Genomic DNA, 25,898 nt, shown 5'->3' with positions numbered 1-25,898 from the left:
TTTATTAATACACCAATTAAATCTTTTACAACTTCCAGGTGAACTGATTTCATATGAAGATAAGCAGTGTCACTATTCATTTTGTATAATATTTTTTAAAGTTTATTTTGAGAGAGAGAGAGAGGGAGGAAGAAGGGGTAGAGAAAAGGAGAGACAGAATCTGAAGTAGACCCCCCACTGTCAGTGCAGAGCCTGACACATGGCTCGAAATCACAAACCTTGAGATCATGATCTAAGTAGAGATCAAGAGGTGGACACTTACTCAAGGAGCTACTCAGGTGCCTCTCATTTCTGATAATATTTTTGTTTAAACTGTTTCTGTGTCTTAAGTATGTCTCTCATAAATTGTATATAATTGAGTTTTTGTTTTTGATTATGTATCTCTCTGAGAATCTCTGACTTTAACTGGATGGTAAGGCCATTTGATTGATTGTAACTATTGCTAGATCTGGATTATTTTGAGCATCTGATTTTGTATTTCTAATTTGTCTTCTTTTAGATTGACTGACATTTTCCCCACTATATTTTTTTTCTTCTTTCACAGAGGTTTTCTTTCCTTTATTTGGAGGCAAATTTAGGAATTTTAACTTGCATATTTAACTGAAAATGTAAAATTAATAACTTTACCCTCCTACAAGAATAAAAGGGTGAATTCTTTATCATCAATCACCTCCTTCCTGATTTATATGCTATTATTGTTCAAAATTTTGGATACATATCAAGTTGGAATCAGAAAACTTAATGTTATTGTTTCACACAGACTTGCTCACCATTTTTCTTTGTTTTAGTTTCATTTTGTTTTTCTCACCATTTCTTCTTTCTTCTCAGACCCTCCTTCTGGAATCATTTTTATTTCTCATACCACACATCCTTTAGTTAAGTCCTGTTGGTGACAAACTTTCTTAGAGTTGTTTTGTCTATAAAGGTTTTTATTTAGTCTTTGTTCTTGAAAGATCACTTCACCGGACATCTTATTTTTGGCACTCAATATGTAAATATAAATGTATGTTGTATACGTGTTTTTTCATAGCAGAATTATTTAGGTATATAGGTATTCAAAATTACATAATTACTATATTTAACGTATAAATATATATTGTCTGTGTGTATTTTTTGTAACAGAAAAATAGCTAGAAGCATTGTCATCACTAGGTGAATCAAGGAAACTACGAGTCTGTTTCTAATTTGCTACCAACTAGTTAAACTATTAAGAGTCTATTTTATTTTCTAGTTAAGAGTCTATTTCTAATTTGCTACCAAAAGTTACTTAATTAAACCAGACTATGCTTCAGTACATCTTCCTAAATGTGGAATTAGCTAATGATCTACTTTATAAGAACATCAGCAAATTAAAACAGCTATAAGATAAGAGGTGAGATGAATTTCAGGACAGGTTACTTTGCCTTAACTGTGTGAAGGTACATAAGGTCCTAAGCATCAAGAATATCTGTGTGTATGTGCATTTTCAGTAAACATTTTATTGCATTTTATTTATTTGAGTTAGGGGACAACCCAATGTGACACCAGTCTCAAGAACATTATAAAACATATTTGAAGGAGAGTGAATCAATTTTAAAAGATTATTCTTCCAAAGGTTCCAAAGTGTGTATGTCTAGAAAAAAAAAATTAACTCTAATGTATTAAAAAAAAAATGCAGTAGAATAAAGAGGCTGAAAACCTTGAACACCAACCTTTAAAATAGGTTCTCTCAACTCTTCTCATAAAACTTCAAAAGTCTCTGTCACTTAAGTGCTCTGCTCCTGGGAGGGCAGGTGCCCGGAACGGAGGTGAGGTCTCTGCCATTATAGAAGACTGGTGAATCTGAATGCACTAAATCAAATGTACCCTCCTCTACCCAAAATAAAGCCAAAACCCAAACAGGCATATTAAAGCACAAAGATGCCATAAAAGACCCTGAATAGCCAAAGCAATGTTGAGAAAGAAGAACAAAACTGGAGGCAACATGCTTTCTGTTTTCAACCTACATTACAAAGCTACAGTAATTAAAACATAAAAAACAGACACACAGATCAATGGAACAGAATGGAGGGCCCAGAAGAAAACCCATACATATACAGTCAATTAATTTATGACAAAGGAGCCAAGACTATATAATGGGGAAAGGACAGTCTCTTCGATAAATGGTGTTGGAAAACTGGACAACCACATGCAAAAGAAGGAAACTGGACCACAGTCTCACACCATACACAAAAAAATTAACTCAAAATGGATTAAAGACTTGAACTTAATACCTAAAGCCATAAAACTCCTAGAAGAAAACACAGGCAGTAAGTTATTTGACATAGGTCTTGGCAATGATTTTCTGAATCTGACACAAAGTAAAAGCAGTAAAAGCAAAAATAAACAAGTGGGACTACATCAAACTAAAAAGCTCCCACACAGCAAAGGAAATCATCAACAAAAAGAAAAGGCACCGTGCAGAATGACAGAAAATATTTATAAATCACATATCTGATAAGGGGCTAATATCTAAAATATATACAGAACCCACAGAACTCGACAGAAAAAAAATCTGATTAAAGAAGGGCAGAAGATCAGAATAAAAAAAAGACTACCATTTGTCAAACTGTAAGAAACAGATACTGTTGTGATGGCAAAATATTTTGATGTTAAGGAATATTGAGAATATTCAGAGCTGGAGAGCAAGCATTTATGAGTGTGGCTCCAGCTTCTAATATACAATGCATGCTCTGCTTCCGATCAAAATGCACCAAAGTGGAATACTTCTACACTAAAATGAAAGAGCCTGATGCAAATGTCCTCTCAGAAACATCAATTTCCTTTTGTCATCATCAATTCTTCACTCATCAAACAGCTTAATGAATTTTAAAACCCTGCATATATAATAGTTTGAGCCAAGTACATTCTCCCGGTAAATTTGAAGCCTGACTTTGTAGTTTTTATATAAATCTTTTGGAACTTTTATTAGCATCACTCATGTCCCTCAGTGAGTGACTTCCCTGGGGACATAAAAATGTTAGTTTCTTAGGGGGTGAAGTTCAATATTTGATGCTGACCCATTCATGGAAATCAAGTCTAGAATTACATAACAGCTCTTACCGCTAGAGAAAAAAAATTTACCATCCCATGAGCTTGACACATCTTCCAGAAATCTCTAAGTCAAGGGGAGGGAGTGGGCATGGGAAAGAGGAGGAGGCAGGAGACCACCTCTGAGCTTGTAGAGCAGATCTGGTAGGCAGCTACACAAAGCCAATTCAGGGAACAACTGGGACTGCTCTGACCTTGTGTGTCCTTTCATGGAGCCCTGCTGGCCTACATGGTTATTCCAGGGCTAAACTCTACCTGTACTTACAGATATTTCCAGAGAAAGATTGGAAAAAGAAAGCTAGAAATGAGGGAGAAGCATCTGAAAACAAGGGAGAGAGAGAGAGAGAAAAAAATGTAAAATAAGCGACCAAGGGATGAAGGGAGAGAGAATATGTAAGCATGAGAAGGAGGAGGGAAAAAAAGCAGTCTTATGGGGTTAGATGTATTTGAATGGATGCCATATCTTAGTTTATAAAAAGCTGTAAAGCGATTCAGGCATTGGAATGGCAACATTAGATCCACAAACCAAAGTCCAAGATGACAATTACACCTCTGTAACATCTGGAAAAGAAGGCTACAGATTAATCTCAACTGAAACATGGGAAATAGGTTTACTCATAACCACATATATGCAATGTCCCCAAAACTACAATGAAGCTCTTGATGAAAGCAAAGAGAATATTATCTGGGGCATTCACTTCAAGGACCCCATGTAGAGTAGTGAGAGAGAGGGCTCACCTGAAGGTGAAGTATAGGACCTGAGATCTGAAGAAAGGAATGTAAGAAGGGATAACTGAGGACTGGGAACAAAAAAGATGCTATGGGGGATGACCCTCTTCATTAAGCAGATCTACAAGGGAACAATGGTAAGTCTGAAAAGAGATAGAAGAAACATCCTAGAAAGGTAAGTGCAGTTGTGGACAGAGCTGTGATCACACCCCACACAGGGAAATTGATGATACCACACAGGTGGACACCAGAGGTGGAGTTTAGTTAAAACACAAGGTATCAGATTTCACATAAACTTAGGTTTCCTCCTGTTTTCTCCATTCTGCTTTATTAGGTTGTTCTATAAAGGTTTATTCAGAACATGCCATAGGCTGTGCTATGTTGGCCATTAGAGATACACCAGAAATAACAATAAAAACCCCAAATCCCTGAGTTTATGGAAAAAGACTCAGTTCCATCAGAAGTTCACACTGTCTAGATGAATGGATAAAGAAGATGTGGTGTGTGTTATGTGTGTGTGTGTGTATATACAATCACTCAAGAAATCACTGTGCCACTGTGTATGTGAAGCAGCACTGATTGGAATCCTGAGAAATCAAACTAACTAAATAAAGAAGACCTTGCACCCTGAGAGCTATTCAGTCTTGTGGAGAAAGGGAGATTTATGTACCACAAAACAAAATTTGCACAATATGATCAAGTACCAGATTATTTAGTTCAGACCACAATAATTATCAATTATTTTGCAGTCATGCTCCTCACTAAACTTCTAGCAAAATTTTAAACAAATAATCTAAATGTGCTGATTTGAATTCTATCTTCTGTTTCTCCTCAGTATTGGATGTGACCAAATGGTAAGTCACAAAAGGGCAAGAACCAGGGTAGTAAGGTCTGTAATGTCTATTCAAGAAAGCGTTGCACCATATTACCACTGTGCCTTTACGGGGCTTATGTGCTCCACGGACAAGCCATGGCCTTTGGCAGGAATGCAGGGGCCAAAGTTTAACAGTCTGAGGTATAAGGGACACCGCTGATACTTAACAACCACGGTCCTCCATAAAGCCTTTAAGTGCCCTTCAGGGCTAATCAGTTTCTATTTTCTAGATGTTCCTGAAGTACCTATTTCTTTTAATGTCACCACAAACCACCTGGCCTGAGCCAAAGTAAATCACCTTTTGTAGCTGCGGAATAGTCCTCATCCCATGAAGACAGGTTTAGGTGCAACATGAGACCCTTCTTTATTTCCATTCTGGGGCCAGGCCCGTTCCCCATCAGTGGATGTTCTGCCTCACCAATGGTCTCACGCATCTGGGGTCTAGTCTGCAAACATGCAGTTGCTTAAGTGGTCTGTGTTTGTCCTTAAAGGGCCACCTAGATTCTCAAATCATCAGACATGCAACTGTGAACTGAAAAAAACAATGCAAAAGCATCCTTACAGAACCTATATATCCTACTTTACCAAAACCTTGCTGCACTAAATTAACATAAGCATATCTTTGGAAATCTTTAGGATAAATTATATGTACGTTAGCTAGCTCTCCATTACCTAAAGAAAAAAGGCCAGATCATCTTGACTTGCTCCCAAGAAAGTTTTCCAGTCTCATCTCCCAAAAGCCTTCCATGTAACCCCTATGTTCCAGCCTTTATAGTTCCCTGAACATGTCACAGACTCTCACACACTGGGTTTTACTTTATGATGATCCTTGTATCTGAAATGCCCCTTTAACTACATTTCCCATCTACCAACACCTTATAGAACCCACCCAGTTCAAGTGCTCCCTATTTTCAAATTTTCCTTGACTCCTAGTCAAAATTAACTATCCCTTCCAGGGTTTGTAACTTTTACCTTTATTTAACACATCCTTTGTCCTATTTTACTGTTAATTCTTTAGATGTCCAAACTGCCCTATTACACTTGAAGATCCTTGAGAAGAGGACTGTGTCTTTAATTCACCTTAAATCTTCTCCAGCCCCTAGCATGTGTCTTTCACATAGTAAGCACTCAACAAATGCCTGTTGGGTAAAGGAATGAATGGATAACACATAGGATCTCAGTTTCCTAAAACAAAAATTCATAGATGATTGTCACGGGTCCCTACCTAGCTATAAATGTCTCATGATTCTGTTAGAAAGGGATTAGCTCTGATTTAGCTCAGATTTCAGACACTGAAAAACAAAACAAAACAAAACAAAACAAAACAAATAGTCCTCAATACACTCATATAAAGAAAGAAAGAGGAACCTCATCACAGTCCTATTCAGGACCTACAGAAGGAAATTTCCAAAGAAGGTCCAGAAGGAGGTTTTAAAGGAGGACAAGCACTAAGAAGAAACAGGGATAATAAAAAGTAAAAACAAGATGAGCGACATGAAAGTCATAAAGTACAAAGCCAAACAAAAATCAATCTTGAGTTATCCAGTAATTTGAACTAGTAATAAAATGACTTTCTTTCATCTGCAGATGTTAACACTGGCTAAGTTTTGCTTTAAATCTGCAGGTTCACATGCCAGTAGAGGAAGCTGGTATGTGCTGTTGATAGCACTCAAGAATCTCACAGAAATAAAGGGGCATATGGAGTGGTTACTGGTCTGTACCTGGTACAGATTAGAGATTTTAAAACATAACAAATCTTTCCTAAGGTGGAAAAACATCAAAATAACCTCTTGTTTCTCAAATAAGCATCATTTTGCAAACATCTAGAAACACAAAAACTACAAAAATATCAATAATTAGCAAACTGGCATCAAAGATATATAGAGCACATATGTGTTTCACATGTATGGCGTCGTCCCATATCCACTTTCTATTTCCAGAAGGACCCAGAAATGTCCCATGTGTATGTTTGGTCCTGAGAGTCAGGCACACATGTGTGTGATGGCAGGGCCATTCTTATTTCTCAGTGTTCATGAGCTGACTTCATATGAGCCACTGAGGTCAGAAACTGAGACATTAGTCCCCGTATCCCCAAGCCTGGATGATTCCATGGTAACATTGGGTTTATTTTCGTGATGACACACATTTTGCCTACATCAGTGTAGAATCACTCCTCTTTAATGAAACACACTGAGTTCCATCTAAGATACTGGCATCTACAAAATAACAATGGGGTGAAACTTATGAAATTAGTGATGCTTAGCCTCTTTCTCCTTATATTTATCCTTTAGGTGCCTTTTTTTTTTTTTAAATGTATCCTCCCTTTTTCTATTTCTCTAGGAAATCCAAAGTTACCTACCGGGTACTGAACCTGCCAGTGCCCTAGTGACCATTGCTTATCTTTCAACCCTGAATGCCACATTACCAGATCAAGGTGTTATTCCTGGACAATTTGATAATCCAGGAGCACGTACAGCAACATCTAAATCCACTCCCCCACCCCCAGACAATATGTTTGCCTTGGAGATAATGCCTTAATCTCCAGGAGTATTTTGAATGTCAGGGATTCCATGTACCTTGTCATATGTTGAGAAGGATGTCTGGAGCAAAAGGACCATATTTTCCCCAATGACATATTATATACCGAACTTATGGGCTAGAGAGAGGTTAACCCTAAATTTCTTTGACTCTACAACCCCAGTAAACCTGCTTTTTAAAAAAATTTTAAGTCTATTTATATATTTATTTTGAGAGAGAGAGAGAGAGAGAGAGAGAGAGAACAGGGGAGGGGCAGAGATAGAGGGAGAGAGAATCCCAAGCAGGCTCCATGCTGTCAGCACAGAGCCCTTCGCAAGGCTCGAACCCACGAACTGTGAGATCATGACCTGAGCTAAAACCGAGAGTCAGACACTTAACCAACTGAGCCACCCAGGTGCCCCTAGTGAACCTGCTTTTTAATTTTCATTTGATTTTAGCAGTTTAGACTAGACCTAGGAGCCTCCCTGGCTTTGTGAGTTATTTGCCTTCCTATGTGTATTCTGAAGGCCTCATCAGGACATGACCATGAATACCATGCACTTAGCACAACCTGAGACCAGAGCAAAACCTGGGGATCAGTCAACATATTTGCCATCATCTACCGAACAGCTGGGGGTCAGGCGCAGGTTCCTGTTTTTCGTTAAAAGCGAGACTTGGGACTGCAACCTTTTCATTCACGTGTTCAGAAAATCAAGCAGAAACACGTGCACACCCACAGGTTTTCATTTGGCTAAGTCTTCCGAAGAGCAGGTGGAAGAGCTATTTCTATTTTTTCCAATTAATTGAGTTAGAAATTGTAGTAAACAAACAGTTTTAAGCGCATCTTCTACCCCCTAAACAGTTCCCCTATCATGAAAGAGCAGCTGCTACGGGATCCCAGGTGGCTGGTTGAAGCAGTGGCTGAGCACGGGTGCCGGGGCCATGGCAAAGGGAGTCCCAGCCACTGGGCAGTAGGACCTACCATTAAAATACACACTATGTCAAATCGCAGAGTATAGCACGGAAAACAAAATACGCACAGTATGAGTAGGTTCTGTGCTCATGACAGTTCCACAAACATCACCATATTTAACTATCTCAACAGCTCTGTGAGAAGCTAGTAATATCCCCATTTTAGAGATGAAGAAACTGTCCTGACAGTTTAATAGCTTATAAATGACAAATATAGAATTCACATCATGATCTCACTCTGAGCTCTTAACCACTCTCTTAACAGGCACTACAGGTGGCAATCTAAAAATGGTATGTGGTACCACAGAAACCATCAAGTTTAGGGTCAGTAAGAAGAAAGAAAGAACTATGATACTCAGTTCTTTTTTAATCTTTTTTTTTTTTAAAGATTGATCTGGCTAGGCACAATTTATACTAATTATAGTCATTTATGTGAATTGTACAATTATGCCTAATTATGAGCCAGTACAATAATATTTATGTATAAAATTAAATAATTCACAACTTTGATCTTAAATTTATTTGATTATAATAGTGAGCTCTATATATACATAATCAGACTTCACCGTTGCCCAGTTTTTAATATGCACGTGCAACATCTTTACAGCGTTTTATATTTTATAAAGTATGATTTCTGAGGACATCGTCAAGTGCCAGACATTATCAGATTTTACAGGGAAGGAGGCAGCGAATAGTAATAAAATATGGCCTTGCTCTGGAGAATCTTGGAGTCTGGTCATTTCATCCTGACCCCTCCCTGAGAATTAGTTATGATTTCTACCATTCTATATATTAAAAAACTGAGGCTGGAGTATATGAAATAGATCATCCATACAATTTAGTTTTTATTCACAACTAAAAAAGTGAAATATATTGCTGTTCAAACACCATGATTAAACACCAAGAACAATCGCTTCCTTACTTTAAGGAAATCAAAAGCCCAACCATTCTCTATTATTTGGGGAAATGTTGCTTTAATTCTTTTAATTAAATTTCCCAACTACTTCGCCCAGTTGTTTTCAGTTAAGTTTTCAGATCTTCTTTTTGAGTGAAAACAAAGAGCCAACTAGGGTGATATTATCTAGTCAAAACGAAGGTGCCATTAGCCAGCCCATGTGCGTAGACATCCTATACACCTGTCACTGACAAGAAGTAGAGTATTTTAACCAGGTAAACATATACTCTCATCCAGGGACAGGAAAACTGTTAATAGGGATTACATAGCCAACATTATCCAATTTAATTCCATGGAAAGCAGAGAAAGAAAAGATGGGAATAATGTTTGATAGGAAAGGTGAGAAGCAGATGATTGGACCACTCCCCATAACAGGACCCTCCAGAGAAGAGGACACCAAAGGATGTAATAAGAATCAAGCTTTACTTTAGGTTCATGCTTTGCATCCTTAGTCACAAGAAGGGATCGAGAAGGTGCATAGCCAGATCCTTATAGTGGGATGACCTTGTATTGCTAAAAATACAGTGAATTCTCAGAAAGGCATATTTCCACGTTTAAAACATACGTTGAAGAAAAAAATCTCCCCAAACCAAGGATGAGTTGTCTGTGTTTAGGAGTCTCCAAAAATCATGTTGCCCATTCACTTGTAACAAGAGGCTTTGCAAAGTGGGCACTTAAGAAATGACCCATCCATCTGTGCTCCTGAGGTCATGTTCATTCCAGGTTCACTGCTAGTCACAAGGCCTGATCATATTATAGGTAAGCAGAATGCCAGGAATCAAGACCACAGAATAATCACAGGGCATTGTCCTTTTGTACTTTTCAACTCTAAGATGAATGTGCAATGGGAGCCTGAGTGGCTCAGTCGGTTGAGCGTCCGACTTCAGCTCAGGTCATGATCTCACAGTTCGTGAGTTTGAGCCCCACATCGGGCTCTGTGCTGACAGCTCAGAGCCTGGAGCCTGCTTCGGATTCTGTGTCTCCCTCTCTCTCTGCCCCTCCCCCACTTGTGCTCTGTCTCCGTCTCTCAAAAATGAATAAACGTTAAAAAAAAATTTTTTTTATTTTTTTTTAACGTTTATTTATTTTTGAGACAGAGAGAGATAGAGCATGAACAGGGGAGGGGCAGAGAGAGAGGGAGACACAGAATCCGAAACAGGCTCCAGGCTCTGAGCTGTCAGCACAGAGCCCGACACGGGGCTCGAACTCACAGACCGTGAGATCATGACCCGAGCCGAAGTCGGACGCTTAACCGGCTGAGCCACCCAGGCGCCCCTAAAAAAAATTTTTTTTTAATAAAATGAACATGCAATGACATTTGGAATAGCTAGTATGCCTAATGTCAATGCTGATGCTGTTTGTTGGGACAGTATTAGTAGCTAATATTTGTTGAGGACTTATTAGATGCTGGGCACTCTTCCAGGCACCTAACACAGATTAACACATTTAATCCCCACAACAACCGTCTGGGACAGACACTATTATCACTCACATTTAACACATGAGGAAACAGGCACAGAAGTTACGAAACTCCCCAAGGTCACACATTTTAGTAAGAGTTATTTTAGGACCATGGAGTTACAGAAAACTTAAATTAATTGTTATACATTGATCTGAAATGACTGATACCCTTGCTACCTCAAAACAAGACTGAGCCCCCTCGTGACCTCCAGCAATGGAGGCAATAAACGTTAAGATATCTTTCTTATTCATCTATGTAAAGGCCAGCAACGTGGTCAGGGCCAGTGAGTAGCTGGTCAATAAACGTCGAGGGGATACCCTGCTTACTTCAAATTTCATGATATCTATATCCATGTGATCATTTTAAAGGGTTTTTAAAGGCTAGCACAATCTGAATTCATTTTGATGATCAAGTCTATCATTTATTAAGCCTCTTAATTTATCTTCCTGCCCATCTGTCTTTTATGCACTGTGATAAATGATACACTGTCTTTTATGTTGACATTCTCATCCAAGGACCTTGATGTGTATTGTGAGCCTCATCCTACTCATAAAAATATTCATGCATCCTGGGCAGCTTATGCACTTAAAATGTGAGGGTTCATCCACACCTGCAAGCTGGCGAGCAGCTCACAATCCTGCTGCAGGGGTATTTTGCTTGGCTGGAAGTGTTCAAGAATTTTTTACCTGAATGTGTACATCAGGCCCACCTCTCTTTGCAAATAAAGCCTGATTCATATATTTAGTTACCTGCCTGGCCCCCAAAGTGTTTAAGTTTGTGATGTTAAGATACTTGGGGATTCAGAACAGACTGAATTTAAAGCCCTTGTATTCCTGGAGTGTATAGTCTATGGCTCCCACTTTAGGTTGATAGGAACCTTTTAAGGTAATTGGGCAACAAGGCAACTTTCATTCCAAGCCACTCCCTCCATATATACATACCTCATTTTCCTAGAGGAGACCCAGAGTCCCTTCAATCCTATTTTCAAGGCATCCTTGAGATATAATCATTATCACCATGCCTTGATAAATGGATGAACTAAAACCCAGGGAAGGGCAGACAATCCTACAGCATCTGGTGACAGAAATGCCACCAAATAGAGCAAATGCTTTAGCTCTGAGTTTACCCACTGGACCGCGGTGTACTCTGTTATGTTTTTCATCTTAAAATCCCTTTTGCAAAGAAATGAGATTCGTTCAAGATACTGCTATGGTTTATTCTTGGACTCCCCTTTTCTGGCCAGCCTAGACAGAAGAGAGGTCGACTTGAGGGTGGATCACTGCTATAGTTCAGAACAACAGCCACGTGTCCTGAATGACAGACAATGATGATCACAGACAGATGCAAGGGCTCATAAGGGGCTTACACTCCTCCAGGAGTAGCTGCTCTATTTTGACTTGACCTTCAGGATTCAGCTCTTGGTTCAATGTGCAGTTGTGGCCCACTGGATCCCCTGCATTGTTCTAGCATTATTTAAAGTCTGGATCTGGTCCACAGCATAGAGTACAGCTGTCCCAATCGATACTTCTTACAGCGTGCACATTTATGTGCCAGGGATGGAGAACTTTCCATTTCTTCCCGTAGTCCCATTGACTAGCTCTCTCTGCTCAAGCCCATTAGAGAACTCAACTGTGAAATGATCAGAGACGAAATGCCAGGCCCTGCCACTGGTCTGTTGAGAAGCATGGACCTTCCAGGAAGAGCCTTTTCTATTTGCTCTTACTGGGAGACAGGCAGCTCTCCTTGGCATCCTCCCTTTTTTGCAGTAGGAACTGGTCTAAGTTGGTTTCAGGAACTCTGCGGCATTTCCTTGGGATAATGATGAGCAACCTATCAACAAACACGATCATGGATAACGGACTTTTGTCCCTTGAATGCTTTTCTACTTCAGGAGGGCAGCACCTTAGCTCTCACCATGATGGAGAGTCACCTCATAAAAATCTGAGACTTTCTTATTCTAACCATTGCCTCTGATTCTGAACTGTGAAAAACAAAGTATTTCGTACACCAGTCCTGATTGCAAGTAGTGCTCTCTCCAATGCCTAGCCTGAGGTTGGTCACTTTGTCTCCTGTAACTCAAAGCTTCCTCTCCTCTGATCAGAAGCCATAAGTGGATAAAGAGGAGCGTTTCTGTGCCAGCAGCCCCAGAGTCCAGACTCCTGTGCCCTAATGCTTCCTCTGCCTACTCAGGGCTTCCCAAGACCCAGTGCATGTTCACTCAGGCTTGTCCCTCTCAGTAATGTTCCCAGACGCTCTCATCTTTCACTGATCCAATTCCCATTCCTTCAGGAACTGGCTCTGCTTGGCTGTTAATGATGCTAATCATTAATGGCACCCGCTGAGCTCACAATTTTGCATTTCAGTATTTTGATAGAGGGCATTTCTTGAGTGAATGCCTCATTCCAAAGACAGACTAGGAAAGCAAGCCTTCTGTACGTGGGTCATGTCCACACTGACACCAACCCAGATTTTCAGTCTCGCGCTTCCTCTAAAACTGTGCTGCCTTGCTCATCACGCTGGTTGGTTCCTGCAGCATAAAACCACACATAAACGGAACTCCGTAGAAAAACTGTTGATGGCCTGCGAGATTCTGCACAGGCAGCAGCCGCTCTGTCTCCAGAGCTCTCTCCTGACTCCTCTGTACTCCTCAAGTAAGCAGCAGCAAGCAGCTGTCACCCCAGAGGGGATGGCTCATGTTGAGCGAAATTTCTGAATCTCTCTGTAATCTGACTTGAAGATACAATGCTTGCTTTCCTTCTTCTTGGGCATGGAATCCAACAAAAAGAAGACCTCCTCAAGTAGACAAGCCCCTGTGGGGGCCGGGAGACCGGAAATCAAGAAGGAGCCCACTGCCTAAAGAGGTAGAAGGTGAAAGAAAAAAGGGGGAAGCCTTGTGTCTCAGTGCCTCCTACCTGCAGGGCTGCGACCCGCCGAAGAGGACAACAGCCCGGTGTATTCCTGTAGCATCAGCAATGTGCTCCGGGCTAGAGAGGGGGAGAGGTGCATGTGAGGAGAGGAGGCACAGCTTTTATTTTTGAATACTGCATCATCAGTCTCAGAGCCGATCTGAACTTTGTTTTCTAACAATCGGGAATCAGAAATGACATAAAGAGGGGGAAAAATCATCTTGGCACCTCACAGGGCTCCTCCCAGGAGCAGGGTCAGGACCAAGTGCCAGCACTTTTTCCTCCCTGTCTCTGAACTGAAGAGGTGCTAGGATGGCAAAGCTCACGGAAGCAAAGGAAACTGCAGTGGCTAGAAATGTCTTTGTCCCTAAAATACCCCATCGGCTTCCGAACAAGAAGATGGCTGAGAAGACACCAGAGCCCCGAAGACTGGACGTGGCTCCCTGGGGAGAAGTGGTACCCGGCAGCCTCAGCATTGGCTGGGCTCCCACCACAAAAGCATCTGCTTCATCCAGGTGCGGCCAAAAGGAACTTTCCAACGGCCCTGAGTCCCCAAACAGACGTGACTGAAGCAGCAAAATCCAGAGGAAAAGCAGGGCTGGCTTCATAGAAAAGCTGGTCCCAACGCTCTGGGGGAAAGGAAGAAGGGGCTCATAAAAGAAGTGGGAGGGGAGAAGGAGGAAGGTAGCTTTGAAAGGAAGAGAAATGGAATTCAATAATAAAAGGTGGTCCTGTGGGAAGTCGTAGCTTTGGTAATTTTCTGAGAGGGCAAAAAATAACTCTGAGTGTTCTGTCTGGTGGCCGCAATCCTGGGGGCCTGCCTGGCCTTTTGAAGGCTCTTGCACCAAATGACTTGCCTTCTCAATCAAGCCTTTTAGTCAAATAACTTGAGGTAAGTTGGTGTTTGCTTTAGCGGGGTAATTTCCCAACACCGGGGCTGAGCCAACACTGGAGACAGTGTAACAACTCTGAGAAGAGGTTGAGACCTGTGGCAAGGGGCATCATAGAGAAAGAGAAAATGAGTTGCTTTTTCAACAACAAGATCCGGTCACAAGTAGGGCTGATGTCCTATGCAAGAGACACATGATGAAGATATCCTACAAAACACACCCTTGTCTCTCATTTGGGGTATCGCTAGAATTACCAATGCCTTTCATTACACTTCTGTGAAGCCATGAAAGCAGATTCTATCTCCATACAGTGGTGGAAATGAAACCTGTTTTCTTAAATGACTCTCTCAAGGTCACAGTGAGCTTTGTCTGGAATTAAGAATTCCTGCTTCTATGCTCAGTTTTTTTTTATGTTTTATTACATTTCACTCCTACTGGATAAATCTTGTATCAAGGGTAGCTTAAAGACCGAGTTATAATCGAGAAGGGTTTACAAGGCTGTGGAAGGGTGGGAAAGGAGCTAAAGGACTGGTTTCTGAAGACACAGGACCTCTTCTGCCTACACAATGATATTGGTAAGAATCGTTCAAAAGGATCCCAAGTCATTAGAAAATGTGGCTTCTGAACTCAAAACTCTTTAAGTAGTAAGGTAAAGGAAAAACCAAATTAGGACATTAAAAAATCCTTCCCAGGAAGGAGTGGAAACAAATGATCACAAAACAAGCAAAAGAGACAAATAAATACAGACAGACATAATAAGATCTACTTTGATACAAACCCTTCGAAAATAATTATCATAGTATTTTACTCTCCAGATAAACTCCTCCCATCCTTTTTTCAACACTTTTTTTTCCTCAGATCAGTCCTAAGGAACGGGAGAAATATATTTGTTTTTCCTCTAAACTAATAATGGGAAAGGAATGAATTGTTTGAAAAACGTATTGCACTGAAGTGTCTTTATCCTGTTACCAATCATATCAGCATAAGACAAAATACGCACAGACGTCAGAAACACCTTTCTTCCATCAGTCACACCTTCAACTGCACACCTGTTCTTGGTCTCACTCCTCTTGCACAGGCTGCAACACATTCCAAGTATTTCCAAGTTCACGGTCACCATCACCTCGTGACCCTGGAGTTCGGCAGCTTCAGATCCCTCAGGACAACCCCTGGCTGTGAGCAATCAGTACCTCGTGGGTGGGAGCCACCCCTTGGTGAGGATGCAGCCTTTCTGATGCAAGTTCATTTCTTTGAGAGAAGGACCTTGCTTCCTCTTCATACACACCACCCCCCGCCCTGGGGCATTTCCCTGGAAAGGAGGTGACACTGGGTGTCCAGCCATTCCGCTACAGCTCCTTAATAAGATCAGCTCTCCAGAGCCAAGGGGAAAGAGACTGGGAATGTGGGAAGTGACGCAAGAAGGCCCAGACTGTGAGGATAGTCTGAATTCTGTCATTTTAAACATCAAACCCAACTCAGCAGGAGAGCCCAGCTCTGCTCACCAACAGCATAGGCCTGGGTATCTGGGTCTGCATTCTAACGCTCCCTCCATTACTACTCACTGTCACCCTGAGACGCTGTGCTGGAAGGAAGAAGTCATGCATGTCTACCTCCCTCCTCGAGAGAAAGCTCCCGAAAGCAAGACAGTGGCATCACGCAGTGGCCCCGGGAATGGACTCCACCGAGGGGAGAAACAAGCCAGAAGCTATAAACCACCAAGCGCAGGTTCACAGTCCTCCCAACCTGGGACAAGGTGCTGTGGAGGGACTTGGGCTCACACTTGGTGCCACAGCTCAAATTCAGGGATCTGTCCTAGTCACCCCGTAGGGAGGAGCCCAGACCACATGAGCTGTCTTGATCTTCGGCACAAATGCCTTCTCCTGTCCCTCGAGAGCTGCAAATTTAGACAGAGGACAACTTTCTACAAGGAGGGCTAAATGAGGCATCTATGACCAATCTTTAATTGAAACTCAGGGAAACACTTGTCTCCCTCACTTTGAGTTCTGTTTCAGTTAACTCTGTGGTGGCGAGGGGGCCAGCAAGGAGAAGCTGTGGGGTTTTTAAAACAACAAGCTGAGGTTCGGAGGTCTTTCTTTCTTTCTTTCTTTTTCAATGGAAACTGTAGCCAAAGGGAGGTGGGGGAGCAGAGAACAGCTACTCCCTGGCACTCTCTGAGCCTGGTATAGAGCCAGCCGCTCCAACCGTCTGGAGATACGGTAATTGTCACTCCTCTCTCACTGTAACTTCTTGCTTTCAGATGAGTGGCTGGCAGGTTTATCTCCTTCTGAGCAGCTTCGGAGCCACGTCAGTGACACCGGCGACGTCAGCAAGAACAATCGGAAGGCAGGATGATGCCACTGCCAGCAGCAGCGGCAGGGAAATTTTTAGCCTTAAAGAAAATTCTTCGGCTATCTGTCTGGCTGACTCTCTCTCTCTCATTGACTTGAATGACTGCCAATGATTTTAGAAGGCCAGAGAGGATATGTAGTTTTACACAGCCAGGTTAAGGTTTGGGGTGCAAGAGCATTTAGTTTACGTGATGTGCTTGCACTTCCAAACCCCTTGTGTAGGGACTGTCCCTACCTTGGAGAGAATGGGCTTCAGATGTACCAGAGGATGCAGCGAACGTGAACACCACCTCCTAGCAAGTGTCCAAAGCCCCAGTACACACACCTATTGTGATCACTGCAGTAATCCTGGCCCATTTCATGTTACTGATAGCTCCAGCTGCTTTTATTTTTGTCACTATCATAATAAACAAGATACCATAACCACCGACAACTTGACAGACCCTCAACACAGTGCTATTCTTCGGTCTATTTTTTTAAGTTTATTTATTTTGAGAGAGAGAGAGAGAACCAGTCGGGGAGAGGCAGAGAGAAGGGTACAGAGAATCCGAAGTGGGATCTTTGCAGACAGCAGAGAGCCCGAGGTGGGGCTCAAACTAATGAACTGTGAGATCATGACCTGAGCTGAAGACGCTTAACTGACTGAGCCACCCAGGCGCCCCATGGTCTATTTTTTAAAAGTAGGTTTAAAAGCCTCTGCTGTCTGGAATGGCAATCCTCAAGTTCTTGGTTGCAAACATAGGATTCTTCTCCATCATCAAGTATCAACCACCTTCTGGTCCAGGACAACATGAAGGTTAGGAGGTATGACATGACTGACAAGTGGCCAAAATGCTTTAAAAGATATTGTTTGGGGAAACGCAGCAAACTCTAAGGTAAAGGTAGGTGGGGGAGTTCAAACCCAGGCATGTTCAAAGGTGAGAAAATCCTACTTCTAGCTCAGCCCTGGGATTCCTGACTCCCCTAAAAGCAGTCAAAATTCTGTGCGAATCAAAACTGATGGTGGTCAGTTTTGCAAAAATAACTGTGTCTAATTCATGGATATATAGAGAAGAGTGTCACAGGTCAGAAAGCAGGAGTTCCAGTGGCAGTACATTCTGAAGACCACAGCCTCTGGAGTAGTGCTCAACACCAGGCTCTGGTGGGGATTTAAGTGAACGTTATGTAATGACGAGCATTAGTAACTCTCTGGGCAACCATGGCCAAGTTACCTGATTTCCTGTATCTCAGTTTCATTGCCTATTCCCCCCCCCCCCCCAATAAACCACAGATGAAGATGTTCACAGGGTCACTGAAGAACACGCCTAAAAAACACTCCAGGCGATTACTAAGAGGAATAATAATGCCACATGTGAAGTCACTCACTCCCATGGTTACTTCCAGCTCTCCCTGGAAGCCATAACTGACATGCAGTACATCTGCAATAGAGGTTCTTAACCTGGGTCCTTGAACCCTGCAGGAGGCCATGAATAGGCATTAAAAAGAGCCCAACTGCTCTCATCTCTGGGGCAGGACACCCAAGACATACACAATTTAAGAACCATTGCTCTACAGTAAGTCTTGGTTATAGGCATACCAAAAAAAAAACCCCACTTACACCGCCTGATGGAGAAGAAATGTCAGGGAAGGTGACCACAGAAGCCACGAGAAACATAGAGGGTGGAGATCTCAAGAAAACCACCAGGATTTCACCTCGACCCTCTCAGCCCTCTATTCCACACTGACCCAATCTGTCAGAAGGGGATTTCTTCAGTCAGCAACGTCTACAAGATCATTAATAGCAAGCAGAAGAAACAACTGATTGAGGAGGACACAATACACGGAGTACAGGAGGTATCACCCAGCTAACATCAAGGACACCTGTTAGAAGGAAAGCTTGGGGATTCCACAGGGTTTTGGAAGGAACGGGCAGCTTTACAACAAAAGGGCTGTGAGAAGCGGCCAAATGTGAAGCCGTCTTGAGCTCTTGAATGCAGTGTGAGAGATGAGGAGGGGGTCTGGATCCAGGATGAAGAAACGGATAATTCTGTAATATCAGAAGGTAGCATTAGTAGCGTGGTGGGTCCCTTTAAGTCTCCCAAATGAGACTCCCAGCCCTGATAGAGGAACCATGTTTGGAAGAGAAAGTCAAGGGCTTTGGAAAAGGGGAGGGAATGGTCCAAAAGAGGGACAAGACCTAAGCTATGATCTTCAGAGACCAGGTCAGAAGGGGGGCACTTAAAGAGAAGGAGAGAGGGAGAGGGAAAGAAAGAATTTCATTGTAATTCCTGAGAGCTAGACAGCGCATTTAAAATGATCTAACACTTATGGAGCAATTTACAGTTTGCAAAACATTATGACATTCAGTATCTCATTTAATCCTTATCACCCTGAAACGCTGGTTATATTTTCTCCATTTTACACAAGAGGAAACTGAGGCAAGGAAGGGCGGATTATGCGACTTGCTCAAGGTCACCTGGCTGAAATCGGAGCTGGGACGCACCTCAATGCCCCCCACACCTCCCAGCTGTAGTCGGCCTCGAAAGGCTTTCAGTTAACTCCTAAGGGGCAAGGTTGATGTGGCTACAATAGATCCCCGCCCCCCAGCCACTTCCCCTAAAATCTGGGGCGGAGCAGCGCCCTCCGGTGCCAGGAAGGGGACCTGAGTGACGCGGAGCCACAGACCGGGGTTTCCCCGTCCTGCGGGGCTCGGGAGAGCAGGCAGCAGAAGCCGCGGCTCCTACACTCTGGGCAGTCAAGTAACGCTCCAGCAGCAGCTGCCGATTCGGGGCTTAACGTGCCAGGGGTAGCGCTGGGTGAATTCCCTTCCGAGTGATACCAGGAGTGGGACCGAGCGCCTGCGCCTGCTTCTCGCACTCGGCTCCCCACGCTCGCCCCTACCCCGCTGAATCTTTCTGGCGGTTCCCGGGCGCGTGGGGGCACCTCGGAGGAGGCAGGGGGCTGGGGCGGAGTGTTGCGGGGGTGAGGGGGAAGAGCGGACCGACTCTGGGGCGAGATCTTCCACTTCTGATTCTCCAGGTTAGGGCAACCACGAGCAAACCCTGGCTGGAAGTTTGGGCATCAAAGGTTTCGGATCAAGTAGCAAGTTGCCTGGACAGCAGTAGAGGTGGAGGTGGAGGTCTGGGGTGGGGGTGGCGGTAGGGGAAGTAGGGGCAGGCAAGAGAAGGTGCCCCTTCCCACACTAACGCTGCCGGCCCCGCGGGTGGGTGGCTGGTCCGCCTCTGCAGCCAGCGGGTGCGGAGAACGCGCCGGGCACCTGCACCCGACATAGGGCACCCGGCGCAGCGCAGCCCCTCCTCGCCCCGCTCCGCGCTCCTCCCCACCTGCCCGCCAGCTCGCCCCCGCCGCGGAGACTCACAGTCCTCAGGAACTGGATCTCGTCCTCGCCTCCTTCTCCCCCTTCGGCCATGGCTCCCGAGGCGTCGGCGGTGCCCCAGCCTCCGGCGCCTCTGCTTCCCCCAGCAGCCGCTCGGCGTGCGCTGGCTGCTGCTGCTGCGCTCTTTCTCCTCCTCCTCCTCTTCCTCCTCCTCCTCCCGCTCCTGGCTCAGCCTCAGCAGCGCCGAGCTAATCCCCGACCATATAGGGAGCTGGGCTAACACTCCACTGCACTGCAGAGCGCCAACGCCAACCAAGCAGCCCGCCTACCCCTCTTCGCCTCTCGCCCCAGCCAAGTGCGCGGCGGCCGCGGGCCGGGCGGAGAGCGCAGCGCCCAGCGCGCGGAGCGGGCGGGGGCGGCGCCGGGACCCGGGGGGTGGGGTGCGGTGGGGCCTCCCCCGCACACCGCCGCACCGCGCCGCGCGCCCAGCCAAGGCGCGCGCTCCGCAGCGACGAGAGGGTGCCCCCTACCCTGCTCCGATTCACAAACAAAGGCCAGTTGCTTAGCTCCAGCATGCTGAGACTGGGCGTCAGAGCCCTCTCGCTATGCCCACTTTGCCCTCGCGTGTGTGTGCGTGCGCGTGTGTGCGTGTGTGTTTGGGACACGAATGCGTTGCTCCAACCCCAGTGTGTTGTTCGGACCCCCAACCGAGGACGGCAGAGAGAGGTGTGCCTACAATCTAAAGAGAGGCAGGGAGAGAGCCGGTGCAGTGAGGATGGAGGGTGGCTGCCCATTCATAACAAAGTTTGCAACTCCTTGGATAGCCCTTTCCTCACCTTGAGAGAGCCCCTTCTCCTCTTCAAATCTAATGAGTACATTTTACTAACCCCCTATTATTGCTCGACAGATTAAGGGCTCCCTGTACCTCAGGAAGCTTCTGGGGCTCCCCATTCCATTCGAAATTCAGAGGTCAGGTGGCATCAGAACCCTTCCTCTTTGCCAAGCCCTCATGTAAACTTTAGAGTGCAGTCCTGTGGACTCTAAAAGGGATACAGGAGTATATGCCTCTTCCAGGTCCTTGGGCTGCTGACATGCCACCCAGCCTTGGGTGGTTTTCCAGGGTTGGGGGCTGTAGGATTGATCCTGGCTAAAGCTGAGGGTACAGGGTGCCACCTTCTGTCTGCTGGCCAGGAAGCTCCAGGGTAAGGGAAGTATTCAAGAGAAGGGGCTCTAGGAAGAGATCCAGACCTAGGATGAAGAGTAACCAGAAGATGTATGGGTGACAATTCTGGGCTGACGGTAGCAGAGGACACTAGAAACCCTAACGGATTTCACAGCTGCCTCGCGGATGACCTCTCTTTTGGTTCTGCCTAAAAGACCTTTTCTGAGCTCCAGTCCCACATTTTCTACTGGACATCAGAAATGGTGGGGCACCGGACTGACTCAGTCCGTGGATTGTGAGACTCTTAACGTTGGGGTTGTGAGTTCGAGTCCCATGTCGGGTGTAGAGATTTCTTCAACATCTTCAAAAAAACCAAGAAATGCTAAGAAAAATCATGTTTTTCTTAAATTGTACCCAAACTGCTTCCTTCTAGAGCTACATCTTGGCCCTCACACCTCTCCTGAAGCCTGCCCAGAATCATTCAAACCCTCTGCACACTGTAGCCCTCCACCTATGGGAGGGCACATGTCATGGTCCCTTCTGTAACCTACCATCCACACTTCCCTTCTTCTGGCTGCACCCTCTTCCCCCTCACCATTACCTGTGGCATGGTTTTCAGAGCCCATGTTATCTTTAATGTATGAGCATTCCAGTTTGTCTTCTACCTCCTAGATTGCAGTGCTCTCCTCTTGTTTTTGGACAATCTGTACACGCTGCCTCATAGCCGACTGGCTTTGAAACAGCACCAATGGTACCTATTAGGATTATGTTTAACTAGAATTTCTAGACTTTTGTGTTTTGTTTTGTTTTCTCTCCCACATGAACCCCTAAAGCAAACCTTTCCTGTCTTGGCCATGTCCGAGTACTTAAGTACCAACTTTAAAAAAAATTTCTTCTTAATTTATTTTATTAACTCCTGCCCCTATCTGGTCCTTTAAAATATTTTTGAATCTAGGGCCACCTGGGTGGCTCAGTCAGTCAAGCGTCTGACTCTTGAATTCAGCTCAGGTCACGGTCTCACGGTTCATGGGTTCGAGCCCCATGTCAGCTTGGGATCCTCTCTCTCCCTCTTTTCCTCCCTCCCCTGCTCACTCTCTCTCTCGTTCTCTCAAGACAAATAATAAACTTTTATTTTTATTTTATTTTATTTTTTAACGTTTATTTATTTTTGGGACAGAGAGAGACAGAGCATGAATGGGGGAGGGGCAGAGAGAGAGGGAGACACAGAATCGGAAGCAGACTCCAGGCTCCGAGCCATCAGCCCAGAGCCTGACGTGGGGCTCGAACTCACAGACCACGAGATTGTGACCTGAGCTGAAGTCGGACGCTTAACTGACTGAGCCACCCAGGCGCCCCCAAATAAAAAACTTTTAAAAAAAGATATTTTCGAATCTATATTATGCCATCCAGAGTGCTAATTATCACTAAACTATGATGTGGTGTACTTTTGGCATACCGCTAGATCCGATCTCCGGTAATTTTATATTTTTGTTTATGATTATTTAAGAGGTAAAGAACTTTTCTAAATATATTATTTTGCAGCTCAAATATCTTCTTGTTCATGAGGAGACTACAAAAGCCTTTTTCACATACTCTACTGAAACCAAGATACATAGATGGGATACTACTTGCTTTATCAGTCAAACAACTCCACCAAAAAAGGAAATGGAACAGAAGCATCTAACACCATGATACATCTACTTGGATTCCTGGTGATCCTTGCATTTCTTTGGTGTGCTCAAAAGGGAGCTGCTTAATTACCCAGTCCAGGATTTACTCTGGGGCTCAGCCTATAGTTTCTCACCCTACGGTTTCAGTTTAAAGTGTGGCGAAAGTTGACATTCACCTCTATGTGAAATCCTCTTCCATTCTCTAAGATTCCCCCCAAAATCATCAATAATTATGCTGTAGTCGGGTAATCAAATTATTTCACCACCTTAGGATTCAATTCATCCAGGTCTGCAGATAAAACATTGATTATGACAGCCAAAATCCTTGACCTCAGGGATAGATAGCTAAATGCTGAAGGAGTGTGAAGAAAGGAAAGAGAGAGAAGACAGGTAGGTAGGTTGGTAGACAGATTTCAGACACTAGACTTTGATGTTTGTTTTTTTTATTAGTTCTCCCATCAAGTCTAGGACAGAATAAACTAAGGTTAAGTTACTTGCCTAAACTTACACATCTGGTAAGTGACAGAGCTGGCATCCAGACTTGGATTGCCTGACTCCCAGCCTAATACTTTTCAGTACTTTTTACACTGCACCACCTTGCTTCTAGGACGGTACGGGGGGAAAGTCAGATTCATACACCCCCTCCCCACCACCCTATGTCCCCCACATATGAAGTTTACTCCTCCATACCCTGCATTTTTTTTTTAACATTTATTTATTTTTGAGAGACAGAGAGACAGAGAGTGTGAGCAGGGGAGGGGCAGAGAGAGAGGGAGACACAGACTCCAAAGCAGGCTCCAGGCTCAGAGCTGTCAGCACAGAGCCCGATGCGGGGCTTGAGCCCACAAACTGTGAGATCATGACCTGCGCCAAAGTTGGACGCTTAACTGACTGAGCCACCCAGGTTTCAAACACTTTCTCTGATAGAGAAAGACATCAGCCATTAGCCATCAGCCATCACCTTTAGTGAGGTGCCCACAGAGCAATAAAATACTTTTGAGATGCTTGAGTTGTTCCAAGCCAGCCCTGCCAACCAACAGCATTTGAACATCGGGGTGCTGTGCGGCCAATATCAACAGCAGCTGGAAAGCACATAATAACAACCTTAAGCCTATGGGGCCAAACTAGAAATTTTTCGTTTTTATCTTTTCAGCACTTCTATACCTTTTCCATATATAATTCTTAAAGGCTTGACAAAATCAGAAGCCTTATTACTGAAATAAAACTCATGTGTTTATTTCCCCTCTGGCAGATTCTCAAGTATTTGGTCCTGAGGATTTTCTCACATAACAGGGCTTCTTATAGGTCTTTTACCAGCAAGATTGATACAGTTTTAAACATACTAAAGAGGCCATGGTCACATAATTCAGTATGTCATTTGCTATGCTTTCTAATGGTGGTCAATTGCCCAAGCGGTGTTAATGAGGCTAGGGTTGTGGACTCAATTCCAGGAGGGCCAGTTAGCTTCACTCTATTCGCTGGCCAAAGACCCTGGCCCCTTCACTCTGGCCAAGAATTTCAAATCTTTGCTGGTTTAGCCATTTGTAAGGCAAGCCTGAGCCTGGTCACTCACTGAGATCTACCATGCTTGGAGACACAGAAGTTAAGAGTCCACAGCTGATCAAGATAAGCTTTACCCATCTTGCTGGACTCTACACAACATTGAATCTGTCTTCAATATCCCTTTCAGCTTCATCTCCTAATAACAGCAGTCATCTGTTTGTTGAAAACACATTTCTTCGGTTAATCGTGCTCATGACTTTGGTCTGCCTTGACTTAGGCTCCACTTAGGGGAAGTAGAAAAGGCAATGATTGGGGTGCCTGGGTGGCTCAGTCGGTTAAGCGTCTGACTTTGGCTCAGGTCGTGATCTTGCGGTCCGTGAGTTCGAGCCCCGCGTCGGGCTCTGTGCTGACAGCTCAGAGCCTGGAGCCTGTTTCAGATTCTGGGTCTCCCTCTCTCTGACCCTCCCCCATTCATGCTCTGTCTCTCTCTGTCTCAAAAATAAATAAATGTTAAAAAATAAATAAATGAATAAAAGGCAATGATGGAAGAACTGTAGAGGTGAGGGAGCTGACCTCTGCTAGCTGCCATCTTTTTTGACACATTACCATATCCATAAGTACTATCCATATACTGACTGAAGATTTATTTTTAGAAAATAAAACCCCACCTTTCTGTTCCTTTTCTTCAAGTATTCAAGCATTTAAATTGTAAGCTCTGTTACTGGTGATAGGGTGAGAAAATACTGTCACCAGCCAAGCTCATGAACAGAAATCATTCTTTTTTTTTTTTTGTAACGTTTATTTATTTTTGAGACAGAGAGAGACAGAGCATGAACGGGGGAGGGGCAGAGAGAGAGGGAGACACAGAATCGGAAGCAGGCTCCAGGCTCTGAGCTGTCAGCCCAGAGCCTGACGCGGGGCTCGAACTCACAGACCGCGAGATCATGACCTGAGCCGAAGTCGGACGCTTAACCGACTGAGCCACCCAGGTGCCCCCAGAAATCATTCTTAGAAGGACACCTGCTTTTAATTTGGTACCAATAGGGAAGGATGGCATACACACTTACAGAAGTCTTTTTTTTTTTTTTTAATGTTAAGAAATCATTATCATTAGTTCCCAAGATCTTTGCAATAAAACTACTAAATTGATGTATCTCTTTGGTCCAGTGAAATGGAAGCCATACCAAAAAAGCCTTGAATTCCTTTCTTCATTAGGGAGGGGACAGGTACAAGAAAACATTTTTCTTTTCTTGATGTTATCCATTTAGCTCTCATAAAAGGCACAGACATAGCAACACTTAACACAGGCAAGGATCCACAGCGAAGGATATACCTCCTGCAGCCAAACACATAGAAATGTCTCTTTTTTTCCTGACACCTTAAGATTGGAAGATTACATAATAAGGTCAAAGTTAATACAACACCCTGGTGAAAGGCTCCTGAAACAAAACCACTGAAGGAGGGGCAGCTTCTGAGTGTTAGCAAAAGCCTGGGAGGCAGATCTTCTCCACGAGGTGCATACAGG

General features: G+C 44.0%; 1 protein-coding gene across 1 annotated transcript in view; it reads right to left on the bottom strand.

The window, feature by feature from the left end:
* The window catches only part of RYR3 (ryanodine receptor 3), a 524,410-nt gene extending 504,201 nt beyond the window's left edge, over window positions 1–20,209 (bottom strand). Inside the window, exon 1 of the mRNA XM_081795893.1 lies at window positions 20,081–20,209. Coding sequence (XP_081652019.1) covers window positions 20,081–20,131 — 51 coding nt within the window. The 5' untranslated portion in view covers window positions 20,132–20,209. The remainder of the gene's footprint in view (window positions 1–20,080) is intronic.
* Window positions 20,210–25,898: the final 5,689 nt, after the last annotated feature.

Source organism: Panthera onca, chromosome B3 (assembly GCF_046562875.1).
Source record: "Panthera onca isolate mPanOnc1 chromosome B3, mPanOnc1 haplotype 2, whole genome shotgun sequence".
Taxonomy (NCBI): Eukaryota; Metazoa; Chordata; class Mammalia; order Carnivora; family Felidae; genus Panthera; species Panthera onca.
The sequence above is the reverse complement of the archived record's forward strand: the minus strand, read 5'-3'. Positions and strand labels throughout refer to the sequence as shown.